The sequence below is a fragment of the Neltuma alba genome, unplaced genomic scaffold (genome assembly GCF_004799145.2).
Source record: "Neltuma alba isolate B1F8T4 unplaced genomic scaffold, ASM479914v2 tig00004493_pilon, whole genome shotgun sequence".
Taxonomy (NCBI): domain Eukaryota; kingdom Viridiplantae; phylum Streptophyta; class Magnoliopsida; order Fabales; family Fabaceae; genus Neltuma; species Neltuma alba.
In genome coordinates this window covers 40,614-62,007 of record NW_021633731.1, presented here as the reverse complement: position 1 = coordinate 62,007, position 21,394 = coordinate 40,614, and the positions used below count along the sequence as shown (strand labels likewise).

Below are 21,394 nucleotides of genomic sequence, written 5' to 3'. Positions count from 1 at the left end.
AACAACCTCGATTGCTCAAACAGTATAAAAATGGAAGTGTTCACTTCTAGTCCCTTACCATCAACATTGAAGACGGCGAGTACATCAGAGGACTCGTCAATAGGCGAGCGGAACGGGCGGAGATTCTTTCGCCTGAAACGGGAGAATGAGAAGGCATTAGCGGCGATGGTGATCGTGACAATTGCTCCGGCAAGCTTCGTGGCAGTGACGAAGAGCGCCCCAAACGTCATTTCGTCCGGCCACCGGGGTCGCGCTCGCTCACTGAAACTCAACGCAAGTGAGGCGGATGATATCCACTTGTCTCAGAGATAACGAACTCATAAAGCGTGAGCGCTTCAAGGGGCCCACCGCGCATATCATGTACACGGAATCTCTACTTTACGGTGGCTTAACGAAATACGGCCAACCTCCATCGGCGTTTTCTGGTATTTTCCACGTGAAGCAGAAGCAGGGTGCTCATGTGGTTGGCGCGGAGAGCTACATTCTGTTAACATCAATCCGAACCCAACCCGAAATGAGGTCCAATTCCTTGCGGAGTAGCAAGCTTCGGGCAGGTTGGGATTTTACCTCTTGAAACGCTAATTTAATTTTTAATTTAATTCTAAACATAAAATTTTAATATATTTTATTTTTATATCTATCTGTTTTTTTAAAATAATTTTTATAGTAATTATACACATTAAAAGTTCATCAAATAGTAATTTTAGGTAATACACATGATTAATAAAGATATTCTAGAAAAAGCAATATATTATTACAAATAACTAACTTAATTACTATTTTTTTAATCTCTTCAAATTAGTTAATTAAATTTTATATTAAAGATCAAATGCATACTCACCTTAAAAAAATATATTCTCATGAATATAATTGTAAATCAATTTTATTTAATTTTTTTTACCTATCAAAATAGGTCCTTCATCATTTGAGAATTTGCTTTTTAAAAAAAAAATTAAATCAGCAAACTTCTTACGCGTAATAAATCCTAAAAAAAAATTTAATTGTAATAAAGATATTTCAGCCATGGACCCTATTGTCGAAGGATATAGTCTTTGTGCCTCATCAAAAAAAATTAAAATAAAATTTTAATCTTTATCTTCAAAGCAGTTTATATTATCCACAACGGAATCATAGAGAACAATTATACAGTATATGCCACTATAAAAAATATACCTTTATTCAAAGCGAATTATAAATAATTAATGAAAGCATCATTTTGTTATCTATTTTATTTATCATCACGAAACGATCCACGAAGGAGGTTGGTTTGAGTAAAATTACATATATATGCGTAAAGTCTTTTCTAAAAATTATTCTTCTAAAATCATTTGAAAAACACATTTTGGGGTATTTAGGGCATCTAATTAACATTCACGCATGGTTTCATTTTTTTAATTTTAATCTTCATAACTACCAATGCGTGAACGAGCCGAGCAATATTTTAGGAGGAAAAATGTGTACGAAGATGGTAAAGGTAAATAATAAACCTTATAAATCATTTGGAGGAAAGATATATATATAATATATATATATCTATATATATAACCCCAACATTAAGAAAAGATTCACCATTTTTTCCTTTCTTTTCTTAATTCTTCTCACCAAACAATGCATGAACTGGCATAATGATGACATTAAAGAAATCCAACATCCATGCATATATCATTTTTAAAATTTCATTTTGTTCTTTCCTACCTAGCAATACAGGAATGACGAAATGAGTAGTCAACACTTGTAAGAAAAATGTATATATACATAATAAATGTTAATAATATACTCCTCCGGTCCTTAATATAAGACCCATTTAACTAATTTGATTAGATTAAGGAAGTTAGGTAAGTTAGTTAATTATAAGAAAAGTGACACATTCTTCCTAAAACACCATAATCATCTTTGTTAATACCCCATCTTCCTCTTCTACTTAATTATGGTTGAGGGAGTATCCATATGGGTAATTTAGAGAAAATTAATAAATATGAGAAATGGGTCTTATATTTAGGACCAAAACCAACTCAAGAATTGGGTCTTATATTAAGGACCGGAGGAGTACCTTTTAAATATCCTAATAGCCCAAATCGTGAGAGAAAGCGGCACCATTCATTTAACATTTTTAATCCTTCTTACCAAACAATTCATGAGCTGCCCAAATAGCACCTTATCAGGTAAAAAAAAAAAAGTTCATTATATGTAGCTATTATGTTCAAAAAAAGATCCCATTAAAATTATTTTAAAAGAAGATGATCCAAATATTGATAAAAGACAAGTTCATATGTTTTCTTTGCTATCTTTTGAAAACAGCTTAAAATGCTCAATCTCTGTTTACAAGGAATCAAAATATTTAATTAGATATTAATTATATGTGTTTTTTTTTAACTCGTGGAAATTTTCTTTCATGATGAAGGTCTTAGGATAATTTATGTGAGTATGTGGGAGAAAATATGTTTCAACCACCAAATCTTCCAACTCAACCAATAGGAATCGTGATGGTCACCTCTGCCAATGGGAGTGTTTCGACTCAACACAAATGGCTCAGTGAATAATCTACGACAAGCTGCATGCGATGGAATCATAAGAGATGAGAACGGTAATTGGATTGTAGGTTTTCACAAACGACTTGGACGTGTTCCCTCAACCACAGCAGAACTACTTGGGATTACCACTAGACTTCAAATATGTAGACAACAAGGTTTTGACAAAGTGTTGGTCTATACCGACTCACTTGAGGCTATCCACCTACTCATGACAGACAGTGGAGGATACCATCCTTTTAGAACAGAGATCACAAAAGGAAGGAGGCTGATATTCTCTGATTGGGAAATTGAATTTAGATATGCACCTAGGGAGTCCATACAGCGTGTAGATTTTCTGGCAAGAGAAGCACATATCGTGGAGGACATGAAGATTTTAAATGAACCCCATCCTGGATGTTGATCGCCTATGTTTAGATAGGGTCTAAATGTAGTTGTTGTGTTGTACTGATTTATCTTGAGCAAGTTCATCTTGCCCATAAAAAAAAATGCTGATTTCTCCAAACAAAAGGAATCATGCGAAAATATTTAGCTATTGTATGTGCTTTTTGAACCATGAGGTATACCGTAATTTTGATGCTTAGCCTGTTGAAATTTTTCTTTTGTGACAAAGGTATCAGGATCATTTTTATGAATATGTATGAGAGAAAATATGTATAAAAATCCATTCATACTATTGGAAAAAATGCGTAAGAAAAACAACACTTATAGTTTTTTCCCCTTTTGTGTGAATAATGTTCACTTGTTGAGAGCTATATTGAGTCATCGCTATTTAAAGTAAATATGTGAAAAGAATTTTGTTTCGACTTATGAGAAAAAATTGTTTTTAAGTGCTTCTAAAAAGTACCGAAACTCCCCAAGTCGAGTTCGGCTGTGCTGTATATCACATACAGATGTAAAATTCTTTGAACGATAATTTTCTTCAATCATCCCGCATGATAGTAAAACGTTTAACATCATATTGAAGGTGGCCGTGGGAAAAAAACCACTGACCGGAGCCTATACTAACTGGTTGGCTTTTATTTAGATTATTAGATAAAATTATTTATTAAATTTGAAAACCAAAATGCATGAGAGAACAAACTCAATATATGACTAAAAATATTAACTGCTATTGCCAAAGTTCTTCCACCAACAGAAATATAAATTGAGAAAGACGTATAGTTAACTACAACAAAGACCTTTTTTGAACATTAGACTACCACAAATTTAAACTCTAACTTTAAAGCTTAAGAGACAAATCAAGACCCGAAGAATCAAGATAATCATCATTCTCTTTCTTGGGAGCTTCTTCTGGCATAAACTTGATGTGTTGATCACCACCAGTAGCAACAGTAATAGTAGCAGTAGTTGAAGAAGAAGAATTTTGCCCAAACTGATGGCGAGTAGTTGGAGGACTAATATTCTCACTAATTTCTTCAATCTTCAAGGTTCCAGAACTTGCCCTAACTCCAAACCTATCTAGGGTTTGATGATCATGCCTGAACCTAAAATTAGGGTTACTGTAAGAAGGTTTGTGAATCATGGACTCCATTCTAACCCCAAGTGGCCTATTATAATTGATCAAAGGGCTATTAACCAGAGGGTTAGGATGATGATAAGGGTAATTACCATAATAAGAATAGTGTGGAGAATAATAATGATTCCCCAAGAAACCAAAATGGTGATCAGAAACAATCCCTGCTTGTCGTCGTTTTGCAATTGCACGCTCTTGTTTGTGTGCGTTTTGATGGCCTCCTAGGGCTTGTGAGGAAGAAAACTCTCTTTTGCAGAAGTTGCAGCAGTAAGTCCTTTCTGCAGAACTGTTCTTTTCATTATCATCACCATGATGATCTTCAAGATAATCATACTCATGATCTTTTCCATTGTTGTTTTTATTATTTGTTTCAGATGAAGAACCTATGATGTTCACTTCTGATCTGAAAAAATCCAGCTCCATCTTCGATTTATTACGAAGAGAATCATCCTTGCTGCTGGTAATCTTTATGGAACATATATCAAACAACATAAGAGAAATCAAATGGTCAAATAATGAATATATGCGGTAATATAAATTTAAATTACTTTTTCGTGTGTTAATTTAACATATGATTATAATTAGTAGAGAGAAAAGAAATAGAGGGTGAGTGTAAAGAAAGAGGGGAAATAATAAATTCAATGTATTCAGACATTTTTCTGCAAAAAATGTAATCTTTATTGACTTTAAAAGAAAAGTGATTCAAATAGAGGATTAATTCCAATTGCATAGCTGATGATTTGAACTTCTGTGACAGTAGCAAGACAAAACTATAAAAGTGATTTGGAATCCCTTTGGTCAGAAAATACACGAGTTATTACCTTAACCTTAAAAATAATAACTAAAAAACAAAACAAAAGAACTAACGAAATAAATTTTAAAAAGAAAGAAAGAAAAGAAAGTTTTATATATAAATTTACTCACTTGAACCATCTTCATCTTCTGGTTCCTGATGGCTTCATCTCTGGAACTTTCTCCTTTGGACCCTCCTGAGATGCTGGAGGCTTCAGAGGATGAGAAATCCATACCATGATTTGGAGCCATGGAAGCTAATAATAGTAAAACACGAAACCAAAAGAGAGAACAAAAAAGAACTAACTTTTTTGAATCTGTAAAAGAGATGAGATTCAAATTAATCAAGAAAGAAGGACGGTGTCTATTATATATATTCAATTAGAGACACCTATAGTAAATGCAACACAATCTTTAAAGAATTGGAAAGAAATCTCCCTTTTAATTTTTCGGTTATGATTTTCATTAGTAGTACTAAGTGATTGATTTGATTTAACAAGCTTGAAGCTTCCTCACATATTTAAACACACCGTTCCATGAACATGTATCATTAATATTGAATGCTAATTATTGTAATAGTCAAATAAGATCTTTAATAAAGAAGAACATGAACGTTTGGTGTTAGTGCATCAAGGCTTTTATGTAGTTTGTATATGATTTCAAGCAAGAAGCAAAACAGGAAACCAGAAAAATAATTACTTGATTTTTATTTGATCATATCTTTGAACTTAGCCTCTTGAAAGAAATAATTTTGGCATGATTGATGGTTTTATTTATGGAAATGGATTCAGTACAGTTTGATCCATCACTTTTAATTTGATTCATCATTTGTTATCATGCCACATCATCATTCTCCTAAGTGAAGCGATACTCTGTTTTGGAGCATGGGTAGTAAGATCAAATTAAAATAGATGATAGAAATCTTTTTAATTAGGGTGCACTGTATATAAATCTGAATCTTGCATTTATGCCTTAAAAAAGCCAATGTTTAATACATATTTCATTTTGTTTATTTATCTTCACCTGATAGTAAGGATATGTGTGTGTATTACATTATACATAATTTAATACTTTATATATTTTTGAATATGGTTTTAATTTGACATATGCATATGGCACTTTTAATTACTTTTTACAATTTTACAAATAATAATATCATCATTGATATCTCAATGAATTATGGAATTAAAGTCCAATTTGAGTTGAAAGGATCAGAAGAATGAATTGGTGAACCAGTCTCATAATCAGTTTAGCAAATAGGTCGACCAACTTAACTAGATTTGGTATTTTTTTCCTTCCTTGCTCAATCTAAAATGACTTCGTTTTGAGTTTAAAAAGATAATAGGCAATCAAACTTATGTTTTAATAACTTTGTTTTATTGGATTATATATTGTTTATATATATGTTTCATTTATTTGTGGATTAACACCTTTTCGTTAAGCATTACCTTTTTAATATTACAAATGAATATTTTGTATATTTTAATTTTGTTATTTATTATTTTAATCATGGTTGGAGAGTAACCTTAGTTCGACACAGTTCCACCATTTACACTTGAATCATTGTCCCGACTCTTTAATCATTTATTTGATTTTTCAATAACTTGCAATAAATATCATATGTGGGGGCCCTATGCGCTTGTGTTGGTATATAGGTAGCCGTTTATAGTGTATTTTGACAAGTTTATGCAACGATTCTTTTGTTTTTTTAAAAAATATATATAACACTACCTAGCTCTAGCCTTTAATAAAAACTTATTTAATTTTTATTTTGGTCCTAAATATAAGACTCTAATTTACTTTATCTTTTATATTTATCTATTCTTTTCAAGATAGTCATTGCAATAATAGCAGTGCTAGCTAATACACTTGATTGGTAAGGATATTTTAGGAAAAACAACACATGTTTATTACAAATAACTAACTTAACTAATTTTTTTAATCTACTCAAATTAGTCAACTAGCTCTTATATTAAATATTGGAGATACTAATAACTCTAACTACTAATCACTTATCTAGACTTTGCTCTTCTAATAAAAACTGTAAAAATAATCATGAAGCTCAACATGTTTAAGAGAAAAATTAATGATTGCCGTAAACTAAACATTAAAGATGAATAATGATCAACCATAGTTTTATGAGTGCATAGAACCACTTGGTATAGAGGCTTTGTTCCATGTCTACTAACTTCATTGGAATATATTAATTATATTCATTCAATTATCTCATTTTTACCAAACAAAAATTATCTCATTTTTAATGTCATTGAGAGAAGAGAGTCATTTATAAGCTATCTATTTCTATTTCCATATACTTAGAAAGTTTCAAAATTTAAAATTTGGCAAGAACCCTCTTCACAAGTAATTATATTATTATTATTATTATATTTCAGGCAAAAACAACCCTCTTCCCAAGTAACCATCGGGTCATTATATACTGTCATTACAGCAATTTTTCTTCCTACGGCGTGTTTGAATTTTGAGGAGGGCATTCCTCCTGATGCCCCCAAAGTAACGCTATTTGAATATTTAAAATGTAGAAACATATTCGGCGACGCTTCGTTTTTTTTTATATTGAGGGAAATTAATAGAAACGCACACAAGAGTTAATATTTATTATAAAAGATCAGAAAAAATTAGGATGAGGGTGCAACTAGCATTCTGATCTTATTTCTCAGATATATTCACTATCTTGATTCTTTATACAAAACATCCAGCATTTCAATATTTTTTTTTTAACATTCAGTACCTCAATCTTTAGGATACTTAATGCATCAAAAATAAGATTAAGGTGTTGAATAAAAAAAATGAAATGTTAAATATACCGTACAAAAGATTAAAATTTGTAAATGCATATAAAAAATAAAATCCGAGTGTCTGATGCAGAATTACCCTACAAAACTATAATCGAATTGGAGGACGAACCAAAGCCAATTAATCATTGTGCCCTCGTTATTTTAAAAAAAAAAACACACATTTCCCGAAAATTGCAAAGAACAAGACTGAAGCATCAAAAGTTATTGCCAATGATAGAACACAGCCCAATGCTTAGAGAAGTCCAAGTTCAATTTAGTTTACTTGTACTGATAGTACATACTACACCAATCACATTTTTAACTTTGTCTCTGGAAGCGCGTGAGCATGTTTATGGAACATAAGTCTGGTCCAAAAACAAAGAAGTGTTAAGATAGTCTAAGTATTTTTTTCAAACATGTTTAATATTTTAAAATGTTTTATTATGTATTTAATATTTTAAAATATTTTTTAAGTGCATTAAAAAATTTAAATTATATTTTACTGCATTCAACTCTCTAAATATTTTTCCAGATACATTTAAAATGTTAAATTATTTTTTGATGTATACAATATTTTAAATTATTAAATTTAAACTTACACTAAAAAATAGTTTGGAGTTGTGAAATATCTGAAAAATAGTTCAGTTTGTTGAACGCATCAAAAATATTTTAAAATATTTGATGCACCTCATATTCACTCAACAAAAAATCAACTAAAAATCAGACAAAGTCAATTCATCCTTCTTCCCTCCATGTCTCTGAAGTTTCACTCAACCAAGTTAACAAAAATCCAATTAATCTTGCCATTCAAAAATCTTAAATAATCCCCAACATGTCCTGCCAGTAACATCGGATCATTAATATTGAATTGATGAAGGATTGTTGAAGAGAAAAAAATATCTTAAAATACAGTGCAATTATAATAACACCTCATATGTTCTTATATTGGTTGAAATGTCAGATTTTTAATTCAAGTTGTTTCTCAAATTTATATAATTTTTTTAAAATATTTGTTGTAAGAGATTATGTCAAGTGCAGTTGGAATGCATATAATTAGATATAGTAGTTTAATAAATATAACACATATTTGCTACAAATAACTAAATTAACTAATTTTGTTGAATTTTCAAATTAATTATGTAGCTTTTATATTAAGAACTTGAGATGATATTACTTAATAATTTGATTATGTATGAGTTTTATCAATTTGGAGCAGGTGAAATCAAGAACAAGCAAGTCTAGAAAGATCCCAGATTTTAACTCTATTACACTAAGTATCAAAGATTTGGAAAAATATATCATAATCCCAAGACTAAATGAAAACCCATCAGTAAAACAAGAAGCAGTGGGGTGGAGAAGAGAGGGAGGGGCAGCGATCAGAAACATAGAGTCTGAGTTCAGTTGAGAAGAAAGGGAGGGAAAACAAATTTGAGAAGAAGAAACAAAGTAGAGAATGCAGCGAAGATGAACAGATAGTATGTGGACTAATAACAGATGATGTAGACGGCAAGAGGCAAAGTAAAAGAGTGAGCTGCGAGTTAAGATCTTAGGGGGCCAGGGAAATGCTGAAGTCTGCAAGCCAGAAGAGGGAATATTATTGAGTTAAAAAAATTACTAATAAATGAACCTGGATGGAATCATGGAACTGATACAGAAATTGATCATGGCATTTTCCTGAAAGCTTCATGGATTACATGATTGATTTCGGTGATTATTTTTTTGGCCTGAAGGACGACTTTGCTGGTTCACTGCCAAAATTGACATCTTCACAAATTAAATAACACAATATTATTATTTTCTGCAAAACGTAATATAATTAGAGGAAGACTTTGACTGATAATTGATTTGGCCACTACTTCACTGAGATGACAAACACACACACACACACACAGAGGTCTAGTTTCTCTCAGTCGTCCGAAAAGCAAACTTGCGAGGAAGAAGAAAGGCTAGCAGCTCACCATTATATTTCTACACTACTTCCATCACTAAAAATGTAAGCGTAGTTTCATTCTTTATTTCGTGGCTCTCTGCCTTCTTCTCAATGGATGGATCGTTCCTCTTTTGTTTTTGCGTATATAGTGACTTCATATATGTCTTTATTCACAGTACTTGAATTGAAGTTGTCCTTATTCAAGGCCAACATCGAGTTTTCTCTTTAGTATATACTCGCTCCGTTTTAAAATATAATCGTCAAATCTTTTAAGGGATTTGAATTTTTTTTTTGGTGTAAGTTTTAGTTTGAATTTATCTGATCATGTAATGTGTTTTTTTTTTTTTTTTACGTCTCATCAATTTTATACATTTCCCATTTCTTTTTTTATTTATTCTATCTCATTTCTTTTTTCAGTTATTCTCTTTTTCACATATCCTCTCCATAAATAAAGGTGTTTTAAAAAGATAAGTTGCATTTTTTACTTAGTTATTGTCTTTAACAAACTTTTTTAAGTTGTATAATTTAGTTATTTGATACTTATATTTTGAAATAGAGAAAGTAGCAAGTTTCAATTTCTCTCAACTCCTTCGATTTCTAAAAATTTCAGTTTTGATTGACCCATCCAATTAGCCGAACAAAGCTTTCTTAAATATTCTCCCTTACGATATTATTTTTTTCAAGATTAAAATGCAAATTTGTTTTAAAAGTTTTCATTTAGGAGCAATATTGTCTTGATTTTTTTTGTTTCAAAATTACCTCTGAAATATTAAAATGGAGAAATGTTACTCATTACTGTTAAAAATATTAATGGTTAACGTCAATATTTTAACCATCAAGCTAGTTTTTTAACAATGGGATGAGGTAGCATATTGCCACGTTTTGAAATTTTTAGGCGACATAAAATTCAAAAAAATTTTGAGGACAACATTGACCTGAGCCAAAACTTCTAAAACAAATTTACATCTTAAATTATATCGAAGAAAGAAATTTACATTTTAACTATATTTTTAAGGAAAAATTACACAATGGTCCTAAAAAACACAATTTATTAATCTAAAGTCCTTTAAAATTTCAAAACGAATAGGAAGTCCTATGACCTGAGAGTAATGTATTCTAAGTAAGAAATTACATCCTTGTCCCTGTCCCTAATTGACAAGCTCATAGATGTGGATTAATAAGTTAATGGGAAGCTATTAATAAGTCAAAAAGTATTAGTTAACAACTAAATTTATGGGATAATATAATCTCCATATAAGATCAAATTATAACAAAAGAGTATTAGATAACAGTCTTTAAGTTGAAATCATGTATCACCAGAGCATGTATATTAATATTAGATGAAATAACAAATTTATATCATAATTTTGTTGTAGACAGTCATTTACTATTAACAAATTAATTGGAACTTATTGACAAGTTAGGAAGTGTTAGTTGACAAGTAAATTTATGAGATAATAGAATCTCCACATAAAATGAAATTAGGAAAAATTCTAATGCTCTGTTGTTATAAATTGAATCTATATAGAAGTTATATTATTTTATAAATTTAGTTGTCAACTAATACTCCCTCACTTGTCAATAGCTTCTGATTGACCTGTTAATCTACGCTTATAAGCTTGTTAATTGGGATAGGGACAATCACCTAATTTTCTATTTAGAATATATTACTCTCATGTGATCTCCTATTCATTTTGAGATTTCAAGGAATTTTAAATTAATAAATTGTGTTGTTTGGAGCTTTGCCTAACTTTTCCAACTATGTCACAGAACTACAGTTCCAAACCACAACCAAAAACCGGTATCATTAGCTTTTGTCTTTCAGTCTTTACTTCATTCTCTGCAGTGATGAAACACACAGCTTGATCTCCTTATAATTATTTCAAAATTTGAACATATATATCTACACACACTCACACAGATAGTGGGGGAAGCAGTTAACTTAACCGAAGGATTCGATCACATTACAGTCGATGTAAAAGTGCTATCGCATTCACTCGTAAAAAACCTGGAAGACAAATTGCAGAAGCTTCCTCCTTTGTCCAGTAAATGCAGCATTTCTAAAGTTCCCGTTCATCTACGAGAAGGAAATGAGAAAGCCTTCACTCCTCGAGAAATTTCAATTGGTCCCCTTCATCACAACAATGAAAAAGTTGCTGAGGGAATTTTACGTGTGGGACACATTCCTGCCTCTGAACAGGTAGCAGACGTGCTTACTAAAGCATTACCTGCAGCTTTGTTTAGGACCTTTCGTGAGAAGCTTCATGTGGTCCCTGTGGAGAGTATCTTTAATTCTCATGTTCACCCTCAGGAAAAGTCAAGTAGGGGAAGTATTGGATTATATGCTTAGCTGTAGCCAGCTGTAGTGGGCCCAACTTGACTCACACGAGTAACAAACTTCAGTTTAGCATGTTATAACTACTTCTAGTATAAATAGTTCAGCTCGGCTCAAATTGTACGGTGAAGTAATATCAATAAAAGAATTACTCAGAGTTTTATCTTTCTCTCCTTTACATTTCTCTGCAATTATTCAGATATCAAACACATGGAAGAACACAAACTGAGGTTGCTAAAGGACTTTCTGTCACGAGCAAAGGTAAGCCTGCATGACTGTGTCCAACTTTTGAAGGAGAAAGAATTGTATCTACGAAACTGTTATGCAGACCCCATTGAATTTGACAGTGACAAGTTTATTGAGATCATTCTGGTAGATTCGGCTTTCATTCTTGAACTATTCTTCAGAAATTTCTCAGATAATAACCCATTGCAGGATCAGTATGATCATTTTTTTGGCGGCCCATGGAAGCTTATACGGTTCATTAAAACTGACATGCTTTTACTTGAAAATCAAGTTCCTTTTTCCATCATCGAGGACCTTCTTTCATTGACAAAATCAGATATTAATCCCACAAAGAACGGTGTTCGTCGCTCTGCAATCATGCTAACCTACCAGTTCTTCAAAAAGAAATTGAATCTGAGAGATATGGATAGCTCTGATATTGAGGAAAAAGTGGGTGAACTGGAAATACAACATTTCGTTGATTTTGCCAGAATTTATCGCGTGCCTCCAGTGCTTCCATGCAAAAACAAATTAAAGTGCGTGACTACACCTAGAGCAACAAAGTTACGTGAAGCTGGAGTGAAGTTCAAGGTGAAGAACAGTGGGAATCCTTTTGAAATCAAATTCAGAGACGGGGTGTTAGAAATCTCAAGGTTGAGAATTAAAGATGACACAGAGATTCTTCTGAGGAATCTGATTGCATACGAACGTTATCACTTGCACGATAATTATGTGAATGACTTTGTGTTTATCTTGGATCGTCTGATAGAGACAGCGGGTGACATGGAGTTACTGATGCATTGTGGGATTATAGAGTCAAAGTTATCAGGAACTCAAGAAGTGGCTTCTCTGATGAATAACCTTTGTCCAGGAGTCACCATGGTGAGAAGAAGGTTCTACTTCTCAGATCTTTGCGAGAAGGTGAATGATTATTATAGAGTGCCTTGCATAAATGGAGGCTAACTCTGAAAGAAGACTATTTTAGTAATCCTTGGGCCATTGTATCTGTGATTGCAGCAATTTCATTTCTTCTACTCACCTTCGTGCAGACTTTATTTGCAGTCATCTCCTATTATTTTAAGTAGAAGGTGTAAGCTTCTCTTCCTAGGATCCATCACTTACGTACGAATGTGTTTGTTTCTGTCTGTGCCTGTCAATCTTTGCATCCACAGGGAAGATTAAATTACTAACGATATATATTAGTATTGTACAAGTTGGTTGTACGTTAAGAATGTTTAATGAAAGTTGGTGTTTTAATTTCTTAAAGACGTGTATGTATGTTTGGATTAGATTTTTAGAAGTGATTTTATAATATTCAGCTTACAAAAAAAATTTTTAAGGTGTTTTTGGTGTTTTTTAAGAGTTTAAAAAGATAATAGTTAATCAAACTTATGCTTTGATAACTCTATTTCATTGGATTATATATTGTTTAATAACAACTTTTTATCAAGTATTACTCTTTTTAATATTATATATGAATATTTTTATATTTTAATTGCATTATTTATTATTTTAATCATGGCTGGGTTGACCTTAGATCAACACAGTTCCACCATTTACCCTTAAATCGTTGTCTCTACTCGTTTAATCACTTATTTGATTTTTCAATAACTTGAAATAAATATCATGTGTGGGTGCTTTGTGCGCTTGTATTGGTAGAGTACAGACTGCCGTACATAGTCTATTTTGACAAGTTTATGCACCGATTCTTTTTTTTTAAATAATAATAACTCTAACTGCTAATCATTTATGAGTGCATAGAACCACTTGGTAGAGGCTTTGTTCCATGTCTAATAACTTCATTGGAATATGCTAAACATATTCGTTGAATTATCTCATTTTTTACCAAACAAAAATTATTGTTCCATGTCTAATAACTTCATTGGAATATGCTGATCATATTCATTGAATTATCTCATTTTTTACCAAACAAAAATTATCTCATTTTTAATGTCATTGAGATAAGAGAGTCATTTATAACCCATACTATCTCTATTTCCATATATTTAGAAAGTTTCAAAATTTAAAATTTGGCAAGAACCGTCTTCACAAGTAATTATATTATTACTACCTCATGTCTTAAATATAAAAGTTAGTTGACTAATTTGAAGAAATTAAGTGAATAAGTTAAGTTAGTTAATTGTAATAAATAGGTATTGTTTTTCCTCAAATATCATTGCTAATCAAGTGTATTAACCAGAACTACTATCATTAGAAGACTACATTAGGAAAAAATGCATAAATATAAGAGACAAAGTGGATTAAGGTTTTATATTTAGGATCAAAACGAGATATCACATTAAGAATAAGAAGTAATATTATATTTTTGGCAAAAAAAGCCCTCTTCACAAGTAATCCTAGGGTCATTGTCCCTGTCATTACAGCAAGTTTTCTTCTTACAGTGTATTTGTGGAGGGCATTCCTCCTGACGTCCACAAAGTAACTCTATTCGAACATTATTTAAAAATTAAAATGCATGAAGATATTCAGAGAAGCTTCTTTTTTTATGTTTCCCCAAGTGGGGCTTTAATAGTGTATTATATATATAATTAAGGGAAATTAAACTAAGAAACACACATAAGAGTTAATATTTATTATAAAAGATCATAGAAAATTATAATTAAATTGAAGGATGAACAATAGCCAATTAATCATCGTGCACTCATTAAAAATCACCTTTTTCGGGAGAAAATCACGAAGAACAAGGTTCGAGCATCAAAAGTTATTAACAATGATAATTGATAAAGCACAAAGCCCAATTAAAGGAGTCCAAGTCCAATTAGTTTACCTTTTTTGTTTTTGAGTAAAAGATCAGATCAGATCAAATTAATCAATCAAATGATATTAATAAAAGAAAATGTAACGTTATACATACATGACAGACAGCACAAGGTAAAAAACAAGAATATCCGTGATGATAATTTCTTGTGCTCCTTCTACAAAGTTACTCGCACTAATAGTACGTACTAAACTAATTACTCCTCTAATTTAAATATAAAACTTATTTTGTAGTATAAATTATACTATAAAATGAGTATTATATTTTATTTTGTAGTATAAATTGTATTATAAAATGGATTTTATATTTAACACAAGAGAAGTGCATACTTTACTTCATCTCTGTACACGCGTGAGCATCGGTTTACGTAACATAAGTCTGGTCCAAAAACAAAAGAGTTAACTTACATCATTCTTTTGACATATTTTTTAAGTATGTTCAGTATTATTTTATAGTGTATTCAACATCATGAAATATTATTTTTTTCATATACTTTTGCACTCTAAATTATATTTTGATACATCCATCACCCATAATTGCTAAGTATAAATTTGCATTAAAAAATATTTAGGATGCTACATACACCTGAAAAAATATTTAAGGGCAATCTAAAATATTTTAAAACATTTGATGTACCTAAAAATATACTTATCCGATCTTTAATATAGGATCTAATTGTTAAGTTAATTTTGATCATAAATATAATATTTATTTTTTATATTGTCAATTTTTTCTAAATTACCTTTATAATACTCTCTCAACCATAATCAAGTGAGAGAGGAAGGATGTTAAGAAAGATGATTATAGTGTTTTAGAAAAAACATGTCATATTTCCTATAATTAACTAACTTACCTAACTTCCTTAATATAATCAAATTAGTTAAATAGATCTTATATTAAGAAACGGAGTAGTACTATTTTTAATTCTTAATATAAGAGCTAGTTCAACATTCAATTTGGTTATAAATATAAAACCCCAATTCACTATGTTTTTAATATTTATCTATTTTGCCATCAAGTAATTTCTAGTTGCATTCTGTTAAGGAAACACTATTGATAGGTAATTCAAACACACATGATTAATAAAGGTATTTTAAAAAATACAATATCTATTTATTACAAATAACTAATTTAACTAACTTTTTTAATCCCTCCAAATTAATTAACTAGTTCTTTAGGTAGCATACTCTATGTTACTGGACACACATTCACCCAACAAAATTTGACATAAAGTCAATTCATCCTTCTCCCCTCCTTGTCTCTTTATGAAGTTTCAAGGAATCAAGTTAACAAAAATCCAATTAATCTTGCCATTAAAAAATCTTACACAGTCCACAACATATCCTGCCAATAACGTCGGATCACTAAAGTCAAAGCGCTTTGTTCATACGACTTCAATTCCGTATACGACAGTCTTGAGCCGACGGATATTGAAATTGAAGGGTTGTTGGCCCCGGGGGGAGGGGGATGTCAAAATATAGTGCAATTATAATAATGACTTATATATATACATATGTCCTTAATAATATAACAACTAGTTTAGAGGTTGGATTTAATCTTAAATATAAAATCTCACTCTATATTATCTTCTAAATTTATATAATTTTCTTTTCAAAATATCAATCAATAGGGAATCTCACCAAGCATAATTTCAATGTAAATAATTGAATAAGGTATGTAGTTTAGAAAATTTAATATATATTTGTTAAAAATAACTAATTTAAGTAATTTTTTAATATCTTAAAACTAATTATCTAGCTCTTATATTAAGAACTTAAGGTAGTATTATTTAATTAATAATCTGATTATGTGCGAGTTTTATCAATTTGGATTAGGTGATGATAAGATACTCATCTTAATCATAATGTGAATGGCTTCTATTCACATTGAGCGAGTCAAGAGGACTAATCATCCACAAGGAAAAAAGAAAATATATAGGGTAGGTACGGTTCAAAGAGGACAAACCATCTAAAAGGAAAAAGAAAATATTGTCAACAAAAAAAAAATCGAAAAAAATATTATCATGTTGAAAGAAAAAAAACCAAAAAATTAATCGCTGAAAAGTTTTATAATAAGCAAGCAAGAAACAGATATATAAATTCTGATACATAAAAACAAAACCAAGAACAAGCAAGTCTCGAAAGACCACAAAGCTCTGATAGTATCGGCTTTTAACCCTATTACACTGAGTATCAAGGACTTGATTTAACAAAACATATCATAATTCCAAGACAAAATGAAAATCCAAATAAAAAATAAAAATCCATCAGTAAAAGAAGAAGCAGTGAGATGGAGAAGAGAGGGAGGGGAAAACACACCCTTGAGAACAAGGACGACGCATGAAGAGAGAAGGAGAGAGAGCATGAACAGGAAGTCTAGGAACTAAGGTGGCTTGAAAATGAGAGATAGAGATTAAGATTGTAGTTGAAAAAAACCATTAAAATAGTATTTAGTATGAGTAATTGTTTGTTACGTGAAATTAGGCAAACCCAAAAAGGTAGGATTGAGGAATAACACTTTCCCCTATGGTATTTCCAATCCCACATATATGGATTTGGGTAATCCTATATAATAAGTAATCTCTTATATTAAACACTCTTTTAATAGATTTTCTTAATCCCAATCCTAATTTCTATCCCTAATTTTTAATGCTTTCTACTGAGACTTAAGAGATGAGGTAGACGGCAAGAAACAAAGTAAAGACTTAAGACCTTAGGACTCAGGCTTGGGAAATACTGAAGACTGAAAGCTAGGAAAGGGAATATCGAGTAAAAAAAATAACTAATCAATGAACCTGGATGGAACTGATACAGAAATTGATGATGGCGTTTCCCAGAAAGTTTCAGGGATTATGTATGGTTGATTTTGGGGATTATGAAAGAAGACTTTGCTACTTATTTGACCGCCAAAATTGACAGCTGCGTGGGCTCCTTCTGTCTGCAGCCACAAATTAAATAATACAATATTAGTGGCTACATCCTTAATATATCCTTAATTTAAATACTAGTTTAACTTTCAATTTAATCTTAAATATAATACTTTAATCCATTTTATCTCTCATATTTATCCTTTGTTTAAGATAATCCTTGTAATAGTTACACATGTTAAATATTGTAACTAATACACATAATTAGTAATGATATTTTAAAAAAGACAATACATATATATTTATTATAAATAATTAACTTAACTAATTTTTTTAATCCACTCAAATTAGTTAACTAGCTCTTATGTTAAGGACCGAAGGTAATATTAACTTATGCAAAACGTAATATAATAATTAAGGGTAAAGTAAGGAAGACTAGCCTTTCTGGGAAACTACTAATTGACTTGGCCACTACTTCACTGAAATGACAAACATATATACGCATATTGTGTGAGAGGCCTAGCTAGTTCCTCAGTCGTCAGAAAAGCAAACTTGCCAGGAAGAAGAAAGGCCAGCAGCTCACTATTTCTCCGTTGCTTCTTTATATCACCAAAAATGTAATCTTACTTTCATTCTCTATTTCGTTTCTTTCTGCCTTCTTCTCAATGGATGAGTCGTTCCTCTTTTGTTCCTCGTATATATGCTGTTAACTTTCTATTCTGCAAATATAATGAGTCCATATATGTCTTTATTATTCACAGTACTTGAGCTGAAGTTGTCTCTATTCAAGGCCAACATCGAGGTTTTTTTTTTTTTTTAGGTTATATACGGGCTTTAAAATATAAGTATCAAAATTTTGAAATAATTTTGCTTCTAATTAATTATATACTTTGTTTGTCTCCTTTTTTCACTTATTCTCTCTCAATTTGATCCTTTTCCACTCATTCGCTCAGGTACTTAATCTCTGCATAAATAAGAGTGTTTAAAAAAATAAGTGACCTTTTTAACATGTTTACCATCTTTAACCAATTTTAATTAACTTTTTAAGTTGCATAATTTAGGTACTTGATACTTATATTTTGAACAAGAGAGTAGCAAGTTTCAATTTCTCTCAACTCCTTCGGTTTCCACAAAACTTTTAGTCTTGACTTGAATACTTTTTGTTAATGACCCTTCTAGTAAGTCGAATGAAGCTTCAGTTAGCATATTAATTATTTTAAAAGGTTAATGTGTAAATTTATTTCAAAAGTTTTCGTTTAGGAGTAATACTACCCAAAAAATTTCTTGGGTTCAAAGTTGCCACAAAAATATTAAAATGGAACCATGCTGCTCCTTACCATTAAAAGTTTTAACAATAAATGTTGATATTTTAACCCTCAACGCTAGTTTTTTAATAGGTAGGGCAACATTACCATGTTTTGAAATATCTGAATCTAAAGAAACTTTCGGAGCAACATTAATTTGAGCCAAAACTTTGGAGGCAAATTCATACTTTCACCATATTTTCATACTATGTCACCGAACTAGAGCTCCAAACCACACAATCAAAGACCGGTGTCATTAGCTTTTGTCTTTTAATCTTTACTTCATTCTATGCAGTGATGAAATATACAACTTGATCCCCTTAATTATTTCAAAATTTGAATATGCATTTATGTACACACACACATATACAGATAATGGGGGAAGCAAACGTCACCGAAGGATTCAATAACATCACGGTCGATGTATCGCATTCACTGGTGAAAAGCCTGGAAGACAAATTACGGAAGCTTCCTCCTTTGTCCAGTAAATGCAGCATTTCTAAAGTTCCCGTTCATCTCCGAGAACGAAATGAGAAAGCCTTCACTCCTCGAGAAATATCAATTGGTCCACTTCATCACAACAAGGGAAGCCTCAAACACATGGAAGAACACAAACTGAGGTTACTAAGGGACTTTCTGTCACGAGCAAAGGTAAGCCTACGTGACTGTGTACAACTTTTGGAGAAGAAAGAATTGTATCTCCGAAACTGTTATGCAGACCCCATTGAATTTGACAGCGACAAGTTTATTGAGATCATTCTGGTAGATTCCGCTTTCATTCTTGAATTATTCTTCGGAAATTTCTCGTATAACAACCAGTTGCAGGATCAGTATAATCAATTTTTTGGCGGCCCAGGGAAGCTTATACGGTTCATTCAAACTGACATGCTTTTACTTGAAAATCAAGTTCCTTTCTTCATCATCGAGGACCTTCTTTCATTAATAAAATCAGATATTATTCCCATAAAGAACGATGTTCGTCGTTCTGCAATCATGCTAACCTACGAGTTCTTCAAAAGGAAGTTGAGTCTGCGAGATATGGATAACTTCAATATTGAAGAAAAAGTGGGTGAACTGGAAATACAACATTTTGTTGATTTTGCAAGAATTTGTTATGTCCCTCGAGTTCTTCCAAGCAAAAACAAACTGAAATGCGTGACTATGCCAAGGGCAACAAAGTTACGCGAAGCTGGAGTGAAGTTCAAGGTGAAGAACAGTGGGAGTCCTTTTGACATCAGATTCAAAGATGGGGTGATGGAAATCTCACGGTTGAGAATAAAAGATGCGACGGAGATTCTTCTGAGGAATCTGATTGCATACGAACGTTGTCACTTGCACGATAATTATGTAAATGACTTCGTGTTTGTCCTGGATCGTCTGGTAGAGACACCAGGTGATGTGGACTTGCTGATGCATTGTGGGATTATTGAGTCAAAATTATCAGGAACTCAAGAAGTGGCTTCTCTGATGAATAACCTTTGTCCAGGAGTGACCATTGCGAGAAGAAGGTTCTACTTCTCAGGTCTATGCGAGGAGGCGAGTGATTATTGCAGAGTCCCTTGGCATAAATGGAGGCTAGCTCTGAAGGAGGACTATTTTAGTAATCCCTGGGCCATAATCTCTATGGTTGCAGCAATTTCCCTTCTTCTGCTCACACTCGTGCAGACTTTATATGCAGTCATCTCCTATTATTTTAAGTAGAAGATGTGAGCTTCCCTTCCTAGGATCCATCACTTACCTACGACTATGTATGTGTGTTTGTGCCTGTCTCTCTTTGCATCCAGAGAGAAGATTAAATTACTAACTACATGAATATTGTATAAGCTGGTTGTACGTTAAGGGTGTTTAATGGAAGTTGGTGTTTTAATTTCTTGAAGACGTGTATGTATATTTGGATTAGACTTTTAGAAGTAAGAGAAGTTTTGCCCAACTTGCCTGAAAAAGACTTTTTTAAGTGCTATTAGTGTTTTCCAAACACCCCTAATAAATATCTCTCTTTGTTCCATTGTTATATGACGTATGCTTAAGAGAAAAATAATGATTACCGTGAATTAAACATTGTTGATGAATAATGATCAACCATAGTTTTCTTAACAACCGTGTGTCTTGCTTCAGTGGAATATATGCTAATTATATTTATTCAAGTATCTTATTTCTTTGTTGTCATTGATATAAAAGGTGCCATTTAAAACCTATCTATTTGTATTTCCATATATTGAGATAAAGTTTCAAATTTTAAGATTTGTCAAGAAGAAGGTATTTATATTATTATTATCATCATCATCTTGTTCATTATTATTACTGTGATAATTATATTTCAGGCA

At 31.5% G+C, this 21,394-nt stretch overlaps 4 protein-coding genes across 4 annotated transcripts; 3 read left to right on the top strand and 1 right to left on the bottom strand.

Moving 5' to 3' along the window:
- The first annotated feature begins 2,499 nt into the window (after positions 1–2,499).
- On the top strand, positions 2,500–2,931 carry LOC114744950 (uncharacterized). Its single transcript, XM_028933092.1, has one exon. It carries the CDS (start codon positions 2,500–2,502, stop codon positions 2,929–2,931), a length of 432 nt encoding a protein of 143 aa, XP_028788925.1.
- Positions 2,932–3,750: 819 nt separating this feature from the next.
- LOC114744948 (zinc finger protein 4-like) lies at positions 3,751–5,088 on the bottom strand. The gene is made up of 2 exons (XM_028933091.1): positions 4,969–5,088; positions 3,751–4,509 (listed from the first exon to the last, which is right to left on the bottom strand). The coding sequence occupies exons 1-2, from the start codon at positions 5,086–5,088 to the stop codon at positions 3,751–3,753; spliced, it is 879 nt and encodes a 292-aa protein (XP_028788924.1).
- Positions 5,089–12,106: 7,018 nt separating this feature from the next.
- On the top strand, positions 12,107–13,084 carry LOC114744947 (UPF0481 protein At3g47200-like). The gene has a single exon (XM_028933090.1). It carries the CDS (start codon positions 12,107–12,109, stop codon positions 13,082–13,084), a length of 978 nt encoding a protein of 325 aa, XP_028788923.1.
- Positions 13,085–18,338: 5,254 nt separating this feature from the next.
- Positions 18,339–20,923, top strand: LOC114744940 (UPF0481 protein At3g47200-like). Its single transcript, XM_028933083.1, has 2 exons — positions 18,339–18,383; positions 19,443–20,923. Exon 2 carries the CDS (start codon positions 19,446–19,448, stop codon positions 20,769–20,771), a length of 1,326 nt encoding a protein of 441 aa, XP_028788916.1. The 5' UTR covers positions 18,339–18,383; positions 19,443–19,445; the 3' UTR covers positions 20,772–20,923.
- The last annotated feature ends 471 nt before the right edge of the window (positions 20,924–21,394 follow it).

What these genes read in the sequence shown, in the direction of transcription:
- LOC114744950 (XM_028933092.1), top strand. Translation starts at nt 2,500, where the DNA reads ATGGGAGTGTTTCGACTCAACACAAATGGCTCAGTGAATAATCTACGA.
- LOC114744948 (XM_028933091.1), bottom strand. Translation starts at nt 5,088, where the DNA reads ATGGCTCCAAATCATGGTATGGATTTCTCATCCTCTGAAGCCTCCAGC. An exon ending in AGAAGATGAAGATGGTTCAA is followed by an intron (nt 4,510 to 4,968) that starts GTGAGTAAATTT and finishes TGTTCCATAAAG; the next exon opens with ATTACCAGCAGCAAGGATGA.
- LOC114744947 (XM_028933090.1), top strand. Translation starts at nt 12,107, where the DNA reads ATGGAAGAACACAAACTGAGGTTGCTAAAGGACTTTCTGTCACGAGCA.
- LOC114744940 (XM_028933083.1), top strand. Translation starts at nt 19,446, where the DNA reads ATGGGGGAAGCAAACGTCACCGAAGGATTCAATAACATCACGGTCGAT.